The 14,735-nt window shown below is 54.0% G+C and overlaps 1 protein-coding gene across 3 annotated transcripts in view; it reads right to left on the bottom strand.

The window, feature by feature from the left end:
* Positions 1–4,583: 4,583 nt before the first annotated feature.
* Dok7 (docking protein 7) overlaps positions 4,584–14,735 on the bottom strand; it is a 32,189-nt gene continuing 22,037 nt past the window's right edge. For 2 of the 3 annotated variants that reach the window (XM_005365918.2, XM_026788671.1), the window contains exons 7-10: positions 12,767–13,491; positions 9,083–9,125; positions 5,742–5,894; positions 4,584–5,435 (exon numbers count right to left, since the gene is read on the bottom strand). In XM_005365918.2, the coding sequence (XP_005365975.2) occupies positions 5,305–5,435; positions 5,742–5,894; positions 9,083–9,125; positions 12,767–13,491 (1,052 nt within the window). In that variant the 3' untranslated portion in view covers positions 4,584–5,304. Of the gene's footprint in view, positions 5,436–5,741; positions 5,895–9,082; positions 9,126–11,600; positions 13,492–14,735 lie in introns of those variants that run through there. The other variant, XM_026788672.1, reaches the window with a different exon arrangement.

Genomic DNA, 14,735 nt, shown 5'->3' with positions numbered 1-14,735 from the left:
CCCAGACACCAGGCTCAGAGTCAACTGCAGGGGGAATGCCTGGTATCAGAGATGCAAGAGGAGATGGGGCCTTTTCTTTGGTTTGTTTCTGTCCCTAGAGCTAGAGGCCATGGCTGCATTCTTGTGTTGAAATATAAATGTGTTTGTGGGAGCTTAGTGAGCCATCTCAGTGTGAGTGGCGCAGAACCCATAGCTGAGCTGGGAGCAGATGTGACCAGCATAGGAGCGGCCGCTCCTGAGAGCTGACCTCTAGATATGAAATCAGGAGGCTACTCCTGGCTAACCCTCAGAAGTCAGTCCCTACAAACTGCTCCCTGGATCAGTGACTCTTGGCAAGGAAACCACCTCACGCTACAAACCTAGACGAGGTGGTTCTGGTTGGCAGTGGGACCACCTAGCAAAAGTCCTCAGGCTGGCAGGTTAAGGCATTTGCTGCTCAGCCTGGTGACCTAAGTTCAGTCCCCAGGGACCGTATGGTAGAAGGAAAGGACAGATTCATGGAAGTTGTCCTCTGACTACATGTGGGCTGTGACATGTGTGCTCACACAATAAATAATTTCCAAAGTCTTCTTTCTGGGAAGATGACATGTCCCTATTCCAACCCAAAGGTAAGGTCCCATGAGCCCATGGTAGCTCACAGTTGAAAACAAAGACAGCCAGGCCCAGGGGTGAGTGAGAACTTGTAGGAGGGGTAGGAGAAAGGGAGACACTGATGCTGGATGATCTGTGGTGAGACAAACAAGGATGCGGGCATCTGAATGGCACCTCTGGATCCAAGAGAGACATGTGCATTGAAAAGTGTCTTCACACCCGTGGTGGTGTAAAGGGAGCTGGAGCCACTTGGTTCATTTTTGGAAGACTAAAGCCACCTTGCACCATGCACAATGCAATATGTGCCATAGCCAGTGTGCCAATAATAATAATAACAAGAAGATATTATTAATATATAATAATAACAAATATAATAATATTTGTTAATATATAATAATAACAAAAAGATATGTTTTGATAATAACAAAAAGATGGCCAGGCAGTAGTGGTGCATGCCTTTAATCTCAGCACTCTGAGGGAGGCAGAGGTCAGGGGATCTCTGAGAGTTCAAAGCTAGCTTGGTCTACAGAGTGATTTTCAGGACAACCAGGATTACACAGAGAAACCCTGTCTCAGAAAACAAAAAAGACCAAAGGAAGTTTTCCTGAAGGGAGACCAAGTCGAATGGTTTACTCATGGAGGAGAGGTTTAAGTTAGAACTCATCAGAATCGGAAATCTACTCAGCAAAGATGCCACTTAAGGAAGTCAACAGAAAAGGAACAGAGCCCTGCGGTCAGTCCCCAGCCCCCCCCTGAACCGGGTGCCGTGGCACATGCCTGTAATTGTAGCCCTGGGGAAGCAGAGACGAAAGGGTCAGAAGGCTAAAGTTCTCCTAGGCATGTGAGACCTTATTTCCAAAAAGATATTATTTACAGTGCATGAGAAAGGACTCGCCTAAACCTTAGAGAATTGTCTAGCCAGTTCTTTTAATGAGCAAAAGGAGCATGTAGGCTCTTTGCCAGGGACCAGCAGCATGCACAGGTGGTGAAGAAATGCAGATTCTCCTGGTGAGATGCCACTGTTATCTCCTCCTCTGAAATGGCTGAGCTCAGATCCTCCAGGCCCTGGTGTGTGTGTGTGGGTGTGGGTGTGTGGTGCAGTGTGCAATGGTGACACTTTCTTTTTGAACACCACTCCACCATACAACCTGAACTGGCACCAGCATGAATGCATGTCCTAAGATAAGAATGCCATATAGCAAGTTTGCCCATAGCTGTCCTGGCTGTAAACAACCTGACTGAGTGGGAGTGTTAGAGGCATAATGTATGGTGTGTTTGTGTGCTGCGACAGCGACTTGCTTACATAATGTGTGAATCCTAGCCCTTGGCTTAGCTAACACCGCTGAATGCAAGACAAAATGAATCTCTAGAGACGGGCGCCAAGGCATCAGCTGCACACTGACTCTGCAGTGGCTGATGGAGGGTGTGCTCCTGAAGATGAAAGCTGAAGTCAAGGAAGCGTGGGACCCAGCCCAGGAAAGGTGCCTGAAGGCTGCAAGGTACCAACAGCTGCTAACAGAAAGCCCTTGACTAGAATGGTTCAGAAGTTTCAAGAAGAGAATCAACAACAAAAAGGGTTGCAGCCTGCCTTGGCCATTCTGAGATGAGATTACACAGCTGGAGGAGTGTTGACCGTGTATGAATTGGGAGTCACAGGAAACTGCCTCCCAAGGAGAGCTGAAGTTTAGCAAGAAGGGAAGCAGAGTGATGGGCATCACTGCCCTGGAGTTCTCAGTCACACTGGGTAAGCACGAGAGCGGGCCTAGCCAGGCCTGTATGCGGCAAGCACAGAGGATGTGTGTGTGTGCAGGTGGCACAGAGCATCCTCATGGTCCACATGGAGAACAGATGTGCAGGAGCTGGACTGACAGGTGACCACAGATGGACACGTTCATATAGTGACAAACACAAGAAATCTTAAGACAGTTGAAAGTGAAGGCTGCACAGGGTTGCTCTCTTTGGTGATAAATCTAGATCTAGGCGCTAGGCAGATAGAATGCTTGCTTAGCACACACAAAGTCCTAGTTTGGTCCCTAACCACATAAACTGAGTGTGGAGACACAATCCCGGGATCCTGGGACTTGGGAGATAGAGGCAGGACGATCACTTCAGGTCATCCTTGGCTACACTGAATTCAAGGCTGGCCTGAGCTACGTGAGATCCGGTCTCAACAACAACAAAAAAAATCTGACTTCAGAAACGTCTCTGATGGAAAATATCAGGAAGTGCCTATCTATGGTGTCATAATAAACAGCCCAGTGCAAGAAAGCTAAAAACACAAGCAGGCTGTACAGAGGGGCCACTCTGAAGCCATGGAGCTGTGGGAGTACCTGGGAATCTGCTGCTCCTCTGATCATGGGGGAAATGGAAATAGGACTCGGGACACACCAGCACACACCCGGATGGCAGAAAGCACGTTACCCAGTCCTCCAGACATTCATTGCAACTAATGAGGAATAAAAATCTGACAGAAGCCAAAGATGGGCACCTGCTCAGCCTAGCAGAAAGTGTACCACCCACCAGAAGGCAGCATCTTGCAGCAGGACAGGTCACCTGAGCCTCCATACCAATCAGTAATGCCCAACGACCCACCAAGGCCCACATGCACAGTGTGTTACCAGATACACGGAGTCACAGTAGCAGCATGGCTTCTCACAATGATTGACAGCAGATGGGCTAGGGTGGCAATGCAGCTTCTCGGTGTATTGATAGGAGATAGGCAATGCCTACTTAGAATGTCATTTGTATAAGATAAAAATGTTGGGGGCTGGAGAGATGGCTCAGAGGTTAAGAGCACTGACTGCTCTTCCAGAGGTCCTGAGTTCAGTTCTCAGCAACCACATTATGGCTCACAGCCATCTATAATGAGATCTGGTGCCCTCTTCTGGCGTACAGGCATACATGGAGGCTGAATGTTGTATACATAATAAATAAATCTTAAAAAAAATGTTGGCATATGTATGTGGTGTGTAAGTATGCGTGTGTATATATTTACACGTATGGGCGAATAATGTGGAGGTTGCATGACTGCATGCATGTGCGTATAAGTGGAGGCCCAAAGTAATACTCAATGTGCTTTCTCAATCCTGCTCAACTGTGGGTCTCTGACTGAACTTGGAATTCAGCAATTCCACTGTACCTGGCTAGCCAGCTCTCCCGAACAGAATGACAGGAGGGCCACTAGACCCCCTGCATTTGTGTGAGTCCCGGGGTCTGAACTCTGCTTCTCATCTTTGTTCTATAAGACTCCTGACCGTTTTAAAGCACACCAGTTTAGCCAGGCTGCCTCAAGTTCCTGGAAATCATTCTGCCTCAGCTTCCCACGAGCTGGTGTCAATAAAGAACCCACCACACTCAGGTCCTAAACGTTTAACTCCTTGGAGACAGTCGCAGAACTGCATCCTGGTCTAGTGGGCAGACCCCAAGGCCCATCCTCTAGATAAAGCATCCATCCTGACTGCCAGGCTGGCCCGGGGATGTCAGTCCTCTCGATTCCCATGGTCACAGACTACCAGTCAGCAGGCGAGGCACTAGGGCTAATGCTCTAGAAGCTGCCAACACCAGGGGCCCCGCAAAGAAACAGAATGCTCTGACCCCCACCACAGCCAATCCCAGACCTGTGGACTCCTTGAAGGCAGAAAAGCAGAAGGGAAAAGAGAAGGATGTGATGGACTATGATTGGATCCTGGGTGGGGGGCCCCGTCGAAGCTTCTCCCGACAGGGCTGAGGCAGGGCAGATCTGCTACCCCAGAAACTCAGTCCTGGAAACACCAAGAGCTGCCCCAAACAATGGGGGCATCTGTAACTGCCAACATAGCACCATCATATACCCCCATCCCTGAGCTGCTTGGTCCAGCAGCAAGATGTTGATTCCAACCAGAGCAGAAATCTCACATGACAGACCTCACAGCTTTGGAAAATAATATGGATTATTAAAAATATAACAGTAGAGATTTAAAACAATTTACCCAACTGGCTGGAATAGGTCCCAACAAGATGACAAGTAGGAACAGTCCTGTCCCCACCATGGCCTTCACCCCAAGGTACAGGGCTTGTCTCAGGAGAGACGCTGCAGGAGGAGGTAGGGAGGGGAGGCTGCAGAGTCTCAGCAGCAGAGCCAGTCAGTGGTGCAGCAGTTGCAAGTCACAGGTCCCTCTGCAGTACAGAACTAGTTCCGAGCGTTCTGCTAGTACAAGCTGTCACCATGGCCACCTCATCTGGGATGGCTAGTGCAGCTTGCACTCCAGGCCTGGGGGACTGTTCCCAGTCTCCACTGGCTGGCCTTGGCTGTGTTGTTTGTTGTATTGTTAGCACAGACTGAGGCTACCAACACCTGGAGATAAGTCCCTTGGTACCCCCATGGCCTAGCAGAACTTGTTCAAGCCAAAAGAAGGGTCAGTCTTGGGTACCAATGAGGCAAGGGACCCGGATGGCAGAGAGGAGGCTGCTATGTGGCTTTCACATATTGGAATGAGCTGATACGGTGTGGAGCCAGAACCTCTGACCGCTCATTCCAACACACAAAACCCCACTGCAGCCTCCACTGCAGCAGGAGGCCAAGATTCAGCGTCAATCACTGACAACCAGAGTACACAGACAGACCAGGGCCCCCAGCCACAAAGGCCATTATCCACAAAAGGGGATGGCCTGCCTGGCCACATCAGACGATCCAGCCAGCTAGGTGCCCAGCCAGCCCCACCCTGAGCTACAGCTTCAGGGCCCTTTCTTCCGCTGCTCCAACTCTGGCAATCGTTCCTCCCGAGTCTGCGCATGCCGGACCCCCACACGATGTGCTGTCTCTGTAGCTGTGATGTCAATCTGGGCATAGCGGGAGGAGCTGGCCCCTGAAAGCAACCCACAGTGAGTGGACTGAACAGGAACAGCTCCCCGCCCAGCTGCCCCGGCCTAACCTACAGGTGCCTCAGGTGATAGGGCCAATGGGCACTCTGATCCATCCCCACTCCCACCCACCCCAGTAATCATGTCAGGAGACCTGGGTGGCAGCTCAGGGGGCAGGGGCTGAGGGTCTTGGCTGTTTGGAAAGGTCATCTGCAGGCTAGAAGGATCCCTAGCCAGGGCCGACGTGCTTGGGGCTCAGGCTCAAAGCTAAGGTCACAACTCACCTATGAGGCTTCCCTGTGGGAGCTCACCTCGCACACTCCCACTGGCCCCTGGGAACTCCAGGCCCAAGTAGTGCAGCTGCAGTCGGGAGGTGGGGCTGACAGGGATGTTCACATACGTGGGCATTTCACCGCGTGCTCGTTCCGGCCTTGGGCTGTCAGCAGCCGTGGGCCCTGGAGATCCTGTGGAGAGAGGGCCTCTGAGTCCCTGAGACACATCTGGGAGCTGTACAGCCACCCTCGCAAGGCCACTCATCAAAGAACTTCCCCTCCCTTCATGGCCCAGGCCCCTCCTCCCACCTTCTGCCTCATCTTGGAGACCCTCCTCGGCTATGATCCTAGGACTCACACACTACCCGCTCCCTGGTCTAGGCACTCACTCCCACAAGCCCCACAAGGCCTGTTCTCTGTCCTGTCAAGCCTTTCTTACATCCTCCCAGCACCCTCCAGTGCAACGCCTCGTCTCCTGCCTCTCCAGGGCCAGAGGATCTCTGCTGTCTCTGTCTGACCCTCTTCTCTGTCCTGGCTCTTCTCCCTGCTACAGGCTGCTGCTGGTGTAATCTTCCCTAATGTGGCTAATTCCCACCAGGACCCCTCTGCTGACCACAGCCAACACCTCCATCTGTGTTCCCAGCAAAGCAGGCACTCCCTCCCTCCACAACACCTCAACAGTTGGAATTTTCTTCTAAGAGTCCATCCTTCGCCCTTGTTCCACATCCTAGCAGTTGAACACCAGTGTGTGCAACGCCAATGGTGTTAGCTGCCAAGGAGCAAGGGACCCTCCATGCCCAGCAGGTGGGGCTCATGGAAGACTCACCCCAGCCCCTTCTGTGCAGGCCCAGGGACCCTACACACAGCTGGCACCTTCACAATTCTGTCCCTATGGGGTGGGAACAATGACACAGAATGGGACACAAAGTACGGTTTCAGAGTGACAGGCAAGGGCAGACATTCCTCAGTTCTCCATTCCAAATGCCAACAGACTAGACACAGACAGGCTGGTGAAGTCCTTGTCCCATAGAATATGCCAAGCCCCACAGCATCCAGTTCAGGGCTGGGGTTCCAGTTGGGGGCACTGAGAGACCCATATGCAGAGAGAGGCCTGGCTCTGCCTGTGTGCCTCAGGAACCTGACCACTCAGCCATATCCCTGATACAGCTCCATCTGAAAGTGTCAGTCAGCACCTCTCCCCCTCCTCCACTCCTGCCGCCAACACGGCTAGTATAGAACATGACGATTCTCTCTTCACGAAGAGACCAAGGCAGAGAGAGCCCAAGTTCCCAAGTTACCCATCCATCAGTCAGTACATCCATATGAGACCCCAGGGTTGTGGGACATCCACCTCTGACTAGTCACTGAAGCAAGTGAGCAGTTCTGTCCCCATCCCCCAGACTTGGGGACCCCACGGCAGACCCTTACTACACAGGACATGTCCTTGTAGGTCTTAAGATCTTTGTGCTGTCAGTCCAGCAGCTGCCCAGGGCCTAGTGGGATGCCCATCTGCTGGCCTCAAATCAGGGAGCTGGCTTTTCTTGCTCCCAGAACATCCTGTCTTAGCCCTTGGCAAGCCAACGCAGGCTCAGGGCTTTCAATCCCCAGAAAATCTCTGATCTGAAGCAAAGGATTTCTGAGATTCTGATGTATTTGTAGCACAGAAAATCCATCATAGCAGAAGAAAACCTCCCCAAGGAGACTTAACCAGCAGGGTGGAGGGAGAGCTAGTGCCAGCCTGCACTGCCTGGCCAGGCAGATAGGCAGAGTCCACACAGGCCTTCCCAGGGTTGGGTTAGCAGTCTGGAGAATGGGGCATGGCTAAGGGAAGGTGGAGAAGGGATAGGTGAGTCAGGGCTGGGGTCTGGGGTCTGGAGACTGGAGATGCCAGACCTCAGCACTGAGCCTTTGAAGGCCAAAGAGGGAGAGCTAGGGCTGGGCTCTGTGCCTATGTGGGCTTGAACATGTGCCCTGAGTCTGGATACTCTGTTTGGACTTGGATTCATCTTTTCCAAGATTGTTTGGACAGTTGACAAGGAACAGGGAAAAGCTGGAGAAACCTGAAGTCTAAACTCTGGGACACAGATGAAAAGTTCCAAACCAAACGACTCTGGCCAAAGTCAAAGGCCAGAGGGGTGCTGCCAAAACTCCATGAGGTGCCTCTTCTCCAGCTAAACTCACCATCCTCCCAAGGGGACATGACCAGTTGGTCAGGAAGGTGTGGGTTCACTATGTCCCATGTCCTTCCTGGTGCTCTAATTCAGTTTTAGCTTTGGCAGCATCGTTTTAAGACTCAAATACTTAACCTAACAAAACAGACACCAGGACATTGTTGCCTGACTTTCCCTCCTGCAGCTGCAGGCTGATTATCACCCAACTATAACTGAGTCCACGGCAAACTCAAACATCCCTCATCAATGTTAGGGTCCTACTTTCTATGCCACCCCACCCTTGCCTTCAGGAGCAGAGGGCCCTGTCCTCAAGTGGTACCTTCTCCATCTCTGCCTCTTTGGTACCCTCTTTGGTGGGGTATGCACTATATCTGCATCCCTGGTGAGATGGTAGTAGACAGAGATGCCTAAACAGTGAGGACCACCCCTGCTATGCCATGATATCAGGGAGGACCCTGGACCTCTGGCTCCACATGGACCCAATATCCAGGCTGAGCATCCCAGACAGAAAACCCCAGCAACAGATGGGATTGGGGCTTTCCTGCTGGCCAGTGTGCTGACCCTGCCTGCCTGTGGCCCCACCCACTGCTTTCTCCTGGGATCTGATTGGACTTTATCTTACCTACAGGGCTTGGCCCTCCAAAGTCACCACACACCTCTGAAAAAAGACCCAGGGATCTATAGTACCCACACGAGGAGACAAGAAGAGAGGTACCCTGGCCGGCAGCCACCTGGCTCAAGGTCAGGCACACGGGGTCTATAGCTTCTCCTAGCCCTCCCAGGTTGGGTCAGCACCCTCCAGGCTTCATTCGCTGACAGCCAGGCTTCTTCCAAGAAGTTCCCCCTGTTTTCTGAGTACTCTGACATTCTCATCCTCCCACAAACCTATCCTGAAGAGTGGGAACCCCTGCATCTAATGCTTCCTTGTCTATTCGCTATCTGGTACACACTTAGGGATGGGGCCAACCCCCTCAAACTTGACTCCTGAGCTACAGATTATGGTCCAGCTGTACTGGCCACTCCTAGACAAGCCAGTCAATCATGCCCTAGAACCACGCACCTGCCCTTAGCTCACCATCTCACCCTGCTCACCTGTTCCAGGTTCCCCAAATGCCACTGTCACCCCACTGCCCATCCAACAGGGCCACCCCTAACTCTAAACCCTTATCCCTGCACCGTGAGTGCTGGGTTTCAAAGCCAGGTGCCTACCTGGATATGTCACAATGAGTCCAGTGGGTGATGAAGCCATGACCTAGACCAAAGACAGCAGGAGTTAGTGTATACATTGTACTCGTCCTTTGCCCTGCCCCCTGAACCCCTAGAAATGAAATGGTAACTCCAAAAATGACATAGGCCTGAAGGTCTGGACAACCCACAGCCTGGAGGATGCAGCTTTATCCTCCAGACTCTTTTGTCCTTAGACCCCATAGCCCTGAACACCTAAGCAATGGTTTGACATGACAGTCCAGGAGACAGCTGAGGCCTGGGGGTGTTCTGAGGAAGTTTGCAAACAAGGGTCTCCAGGCTACCTCCTTCTAGCTTGAAGTTCAGCTGGACTCCAAGGGTCCCCAGCTTGCTCCTCATCCATGCTCATGGCTCAGCTAGACCCTACTGCTCACGACCTGAGCAGCCCATGATTGCTGAACAACAAGGCTACATGGCCCATAGTGACCACAGTGCTACTCTCTGGCTCTGGCATGTTGTACCATACCTTAAATAGCCCTCCTGGGAGCCCACCAGTGAGACAAACAGCCACCCAACCCCAGAATGAGTCCTGGACCTATGCTTCAGGCGGAGCTGGACCAGAGAGTAGATGGAACGTGAGCAGAAACCGCTTAGGGTAGCCGTGTGGGCAGGTGGAGGAGGATGAAGGCCAAAGCCAGGCACATTTGCTATCTCATGCACAGACCTCCCCGCTCCAGCTGGAAAAGAGTGGAGGCTGAACCTGCCCAGGGCTCCCCACATCCCCAGCACCTGTTGTAACAGGGCTGGTCCTGAGCAAGAAACATAGAGTCCCGCCATCCCAGCGACTCTGAAGGAGCAAACGGTAGTGGGGCCTCATGGGGGCGGGGCAGAAAAGGGAACATGACACCCAGCACTGTTCAGGTCAGCCTTGAGAGTGACAGTCACATGCCCAGGGTACAGACAGGGACACCCTGAGTAGCATGCAGGTCCGACTGCATCAGCATTTGTAACAGAGCAGCCCCCCCAAACAAGAGTTGGACACCCTAGAGCCAACCATACGCAGGCCTCTGCGGGTGTACTTTGCCACTAAGCAAGAGGCCACATCCTCAACAGCCTCCACAAAGGGCATCTGCTCAGGGGTGGGCATGGCTACAGGGTCAACATGAGACCAAGGCAAGCGTGGACCACATGGGACAATAAAGCACATGATCAGCTTAGGCCCTTGGGTGGGCTGTGTGGGACCAGCGACTACCCATCTGCAGGCCCCTGACCTGAGGTGAAGCCCCCATTCACTAGCCACCCCATCTCTAAGCGGAGTCATAGCTGGGAACCCTGGATCAACATAGGGCCCTAATCACTGACAACTTTACCAACTGCTAGGGCTTCTAGTGGCTTGAGGGTACTGGCACAGGAGAAGAGCCTGGGATAGCCTTCCCCTGGAGACTTTCCACCTGATGTCCCCCTTCTCTTAGTGTGTCACGGTGCCCACAGACCAACCCCCACCCACCCAGGTTCAGGGCCCAGGCCAGTTCGCCTCAGGTAGAGAATGAACATCCAGGCTCCAACAGCATGGCTTCAACCTTACCAGAGCTGCCCACCTGGGCATCCCTCTGCCTGCCGCAGGGAGGACCCATGGGAGCAGAGAGAGCTAAGTAAGAGAACAAGGGTGTCGGAGCAGAGCAGTGCCTACCCCTCTGGCTGGCCATCTCCCTGACTCCTCGGTCCTTCTGCGGGAAGAATGCATGTCTCTCCTAGTGAACACGCATCTGCTGGGTGCTTACATAGGATCTCATCAGACCCCAGGGCCAGCCCATGAAGTGAGGACGGTTACCCATCAATGGGGGAGGAAACTGAGGCTCACAGAGGTGCAGTGACTTTCAGGGTCACCCAGTCAGTGGGTGGTGATTGTGACCAAGCCCCCAGAGCCTGCTCTTCCCTACACAGAAGCTTGGGGGAGCCAGGCTCCCCAATTTCCGGCAGGCCTGCCAGCAAGGATGGAAACAGGTAGACAGGGAGGCGCTGCTGCCTAGAGCTCTCTCTAGCACAGAGGGAACGAGATGGGTGGGGCCCGGTTAGGGGTCGGGTGAGTCTGAGCTCAGAGCAGGCCTCGCATGGGGAGATGAAAACGCAGCACAGTACATGAGCAGCCCTGGGCCTGAGGCTGAACGACCATGGCTCACCTCAGTGTGGTTTCCACAAGTCACACATGATACACACACAATAAGCTCCCCCCCCCCGACAAACACACACACACACACGAGACACACACAGACACACACACACATACACACAGACACACGCACACATACACAGACACACGCACATACACACACGCACACACGCACACATACACACACAGACACACACACACACACACCACGCCCCCAGCCCCAGGGCTATCCAAAGCCACTCATCCTCTTTCCCGTGTCCACGACACCCAGACCTCAGGCTGAGGGCCAGGCCCCTGGAGTTTCCTCAGTCCTAGGCCTAGGAGCAAGGTTGGCCAAATGGAACAAGGCAAGACAGTAAGAAAAGACAACTTTATTTCCAGTCTGAGAATGTATTACAAATAGATTTTAAAAACGCAATAGAGCAACATGGATTGGCCGACGGTGCCAGGTACAGATGGAGGCATTGACAGGTGAGTTGGCCTGCCAGGTCAGGACTGCAGGTGCCAATGGAGAGACTCACAAAGGGTGGGCACAGCCACACCGACCTTCTGACACGGGGAAGCAGAGCCCCTCTGCTCCACGCAAGGGAACACAGCCTGGAGTGGGAGACACCCAAACACAGAGGCAGGGTGAACTGCGGGTAAGGCCAGAGCCCCCCAAAAAATGCCAGTGGAGCCCTGATTTCTTCCACCTGGTCCTGGCCACCAGCTTCCTGGTCCCAGAAAGAAGGCACAGGGGTACACTGCTGGGAGGTTGTGCAAGAGACCCTCCGGCAAACTGATCTCGGGCATCTGGGGAACACTCAACCTCTTGGTGGTGCCGCAGACTCTGGCAGCCCACTTCTCAGAGCCCTCCCGGAACCCGGGAGCGGGCTCAAGTGCAGAGGGGGTCAAAGTCACAGACCCCTCAAGTCATGGAGCCTCCTGAGCGTCAGTTTCCTCCCCATGGGATGGGACACCGACCCCACCTGTGGGTGCTGCAAGATGATAGGCTAAGCAGAGCATATACAGACAGTGCCCAGTCTGTGGGCTGCATACGCAGAGCTGCTGGTTCACAGAATTAGGGAGTCTAGAGCAGTTACAGCAGATTTGATTTGGGGTAGGAAGTATGTCTGTACACTGCAGAAATGACCAAGAATGACAGAGGGTGGTTATCCAGGAAGAGACAGTGGACCAGGCCAAACCTCGCTGTCACTGAGAACTGACCCCAGCCATGGAGATCTTTTGCCCCCGGCAGTGAAATACATGACTGGAGCCCACAGGCATAGCACCCCCATGCGTGATGCACAAGGTAAGAAGATAGCGGGAGAAGTTGGATCAGTGGCTCTCCTGACCCCAACCTGCCCAGCCTCCATCACTGGCACTCACCGCACCCACCTAGGGGAGAACAGCCCTGTGGTTGTCATCCTGCCCCTGAGACCCCTGCTACACATCTGGCAGCTTCTTCCAACAGCACAGAGCATCACCCCTGTCTGGAGGGGCCATATCCAGCCCTTGGCAGCAGTGGCCAGCCTGCTTTCTCAGGAAGGGGGCTTTACCTTGAGTCCTCCACAGACTGAACATGACAAAAAGAAAGCCGGAGGCGGCCCTGCATGTGGGCTGCCTGCTTCCCAGGGCTCGCCAGGGGATGGACTGGGCAGCGTGGCTTCACTGCCTGGGCCTTCTGTTGCCTGCCCCCGTCGTCGAGCTCCCAGGCAACTGGAGGGACACCCCATGGGTGGCTGACCACCCAAGTCCGTGGCCGAACTGTGGTCAGAGCTGCCTTGAGAGGCTGGGCTTGGGTCTCTGGTGGCCTGGCGCAGGCTTCGAGGCGTGTCATAGTGATGTCGTAACGAGGTGGGCACCTGGTATTCGGCCACCCCTGGTGGGCAGGCGCACAGTTTGGGCTCAGGTGCACTGGCTCCAGAAGGCAGGCTAAGTAGAGAACCAAACTCCTCTCCAGCCCGCCACACGTCCAGGCTGCTGCCAGCATAGGATGAGAAGCTGCCAGAGTAGGAGGAGTGGCTTCCTGTAGCAATGCCACTGTCAGAGGAACTCTGGCGGCCAACCTCCTGTAACTGTCGAGGCCGCAGTGGCTTGAGGGGTGGCCTTGAGGAGCCCAGCATGGCTTCTCCTGGACCCTGGGCAGCCACCAGCCCTGGCCCTTCCTGTGATGTGCTGGCTGAGGACGAGGACTGTTCCGGCCATGCAGTGAGCCGGCTGCTGGCACTGACGTCTGAGTGGCTGGCCTCGGAGGAGGAACTGGATAGGCTTCGATCATCCCCTGAGACAAAGCAGAAAGTGAGGCTGCTGGGGGGGTCCAGGCAGGGGGTGTGGTCAGTGAGTATGCTATGACAGTCCACTTCTCCCCAGCCCCAAGCCTGGACTCTGGAGCGGCAGGTCAGGGTCTGCAAGGCAGCCTCTTCCTCATCCAACCCCAGCCTACTCTCAGGAGCAGTCTTTTGAGAGCCCCTAGGCTTCCCCCCCTCTCCAGGCACTTCATCAGTCACCTGGACTCCACCCTCACCTATGCAGTCCCCTCCCCCAAGGCAGGCACCTGCTCCAGCCCCTCCACGTTGTGTGTCTATGACCCAGATCCTGAGCTCCCTCCTCTCCTGGTCCAACTCTCTGGACTACTACCCTGGCCAACTTCTAGCCCAGCCAAGACCTGGGGCAACCTATCCCCTTTCAGCATCCTGGGTGTGCTCACATCAGGCTGCCCCACCCAGCCTGTCCCTTTCTCTGACTCCATCACTGCGTCCTCCCCTCATGGGACTGTGAGCTTCTAAGGACAAGAGCAGCCTGGGATCAAATCTTGTCCACCGCCCATCCCTCCCATCCTGCCAGGGCTCTGCCTTGCCTCACTGTGTGCATGGAAAAAACTCACGCCATCTCCGCTTCTCCTCTCAGCTTGCCTGGCTTAGCTTGCAGGGCTCCCTGAGCAGGTACCAGAGGTGAACCCCGCAAGGAGATAAGACAGGTTATTGCAACCTTGAGAGTCCCTGTTTCTAGAGGGAGGGACTGGGAGGGCAGATGGCCACTGTCCCGCTGTGGACCTCTAGGAACGGTGAGAGGCACCAGACAGTATTTCTCCAGCCTAGGAAGACCTGGTAAAGCCCACCTGCCAAGGCTCCCTTGCCAGGCTTCCAGGTTTGTCCACCAATGTTACCATTGACAGTAGCTACAGAGGACCATCCGCTCCTGGGAAAGCCAGCTCAGGTTGGCCCCTGAGCATTTTGTCAGAAAACAGACAAGAAAGCTAAATGTAGAAGACTTGGGCCTTGCCCAGGCCACACAGCTAGTGGGTGGGAAGGGATTCAAAGTCAGGTCACACTTCCCATCACAGCTGCTGTTGGCGTCTGGTAAGTGTACAGGTTAGTGAGTGGATGACGGGAGAATAAATGAGTAAGAGAAAGAAGAAAGGTGAGTAGGAAGGGGAGCAATGAGTGGCTACATGGGTGGGTGACAAAGGAATGAAAGAGCAGGAGGAATGGACTGGATGGATGGATGGATGGATGGATGGATGGA

This window comes from Microtus ochrogaster, unplaced genomic scaffold, assembly GCF_000317375.1.
Source record: "Microtus ochrogaster isolate Prairie Vole_2 unplaced genomic scaffold, MicOch1.0 UNK5, whole genome shotgun sequence".
NCBI lineage: Eukaryota > Metazoa > Chordata > Mammalia > Rodentia > Cricetidae > Microtus > Microtus ochrogaster.
Note: the sequence above shows the minus strand (reverse complement) of the source record. Positions and strands in the feature narration are given on the sequence as shown.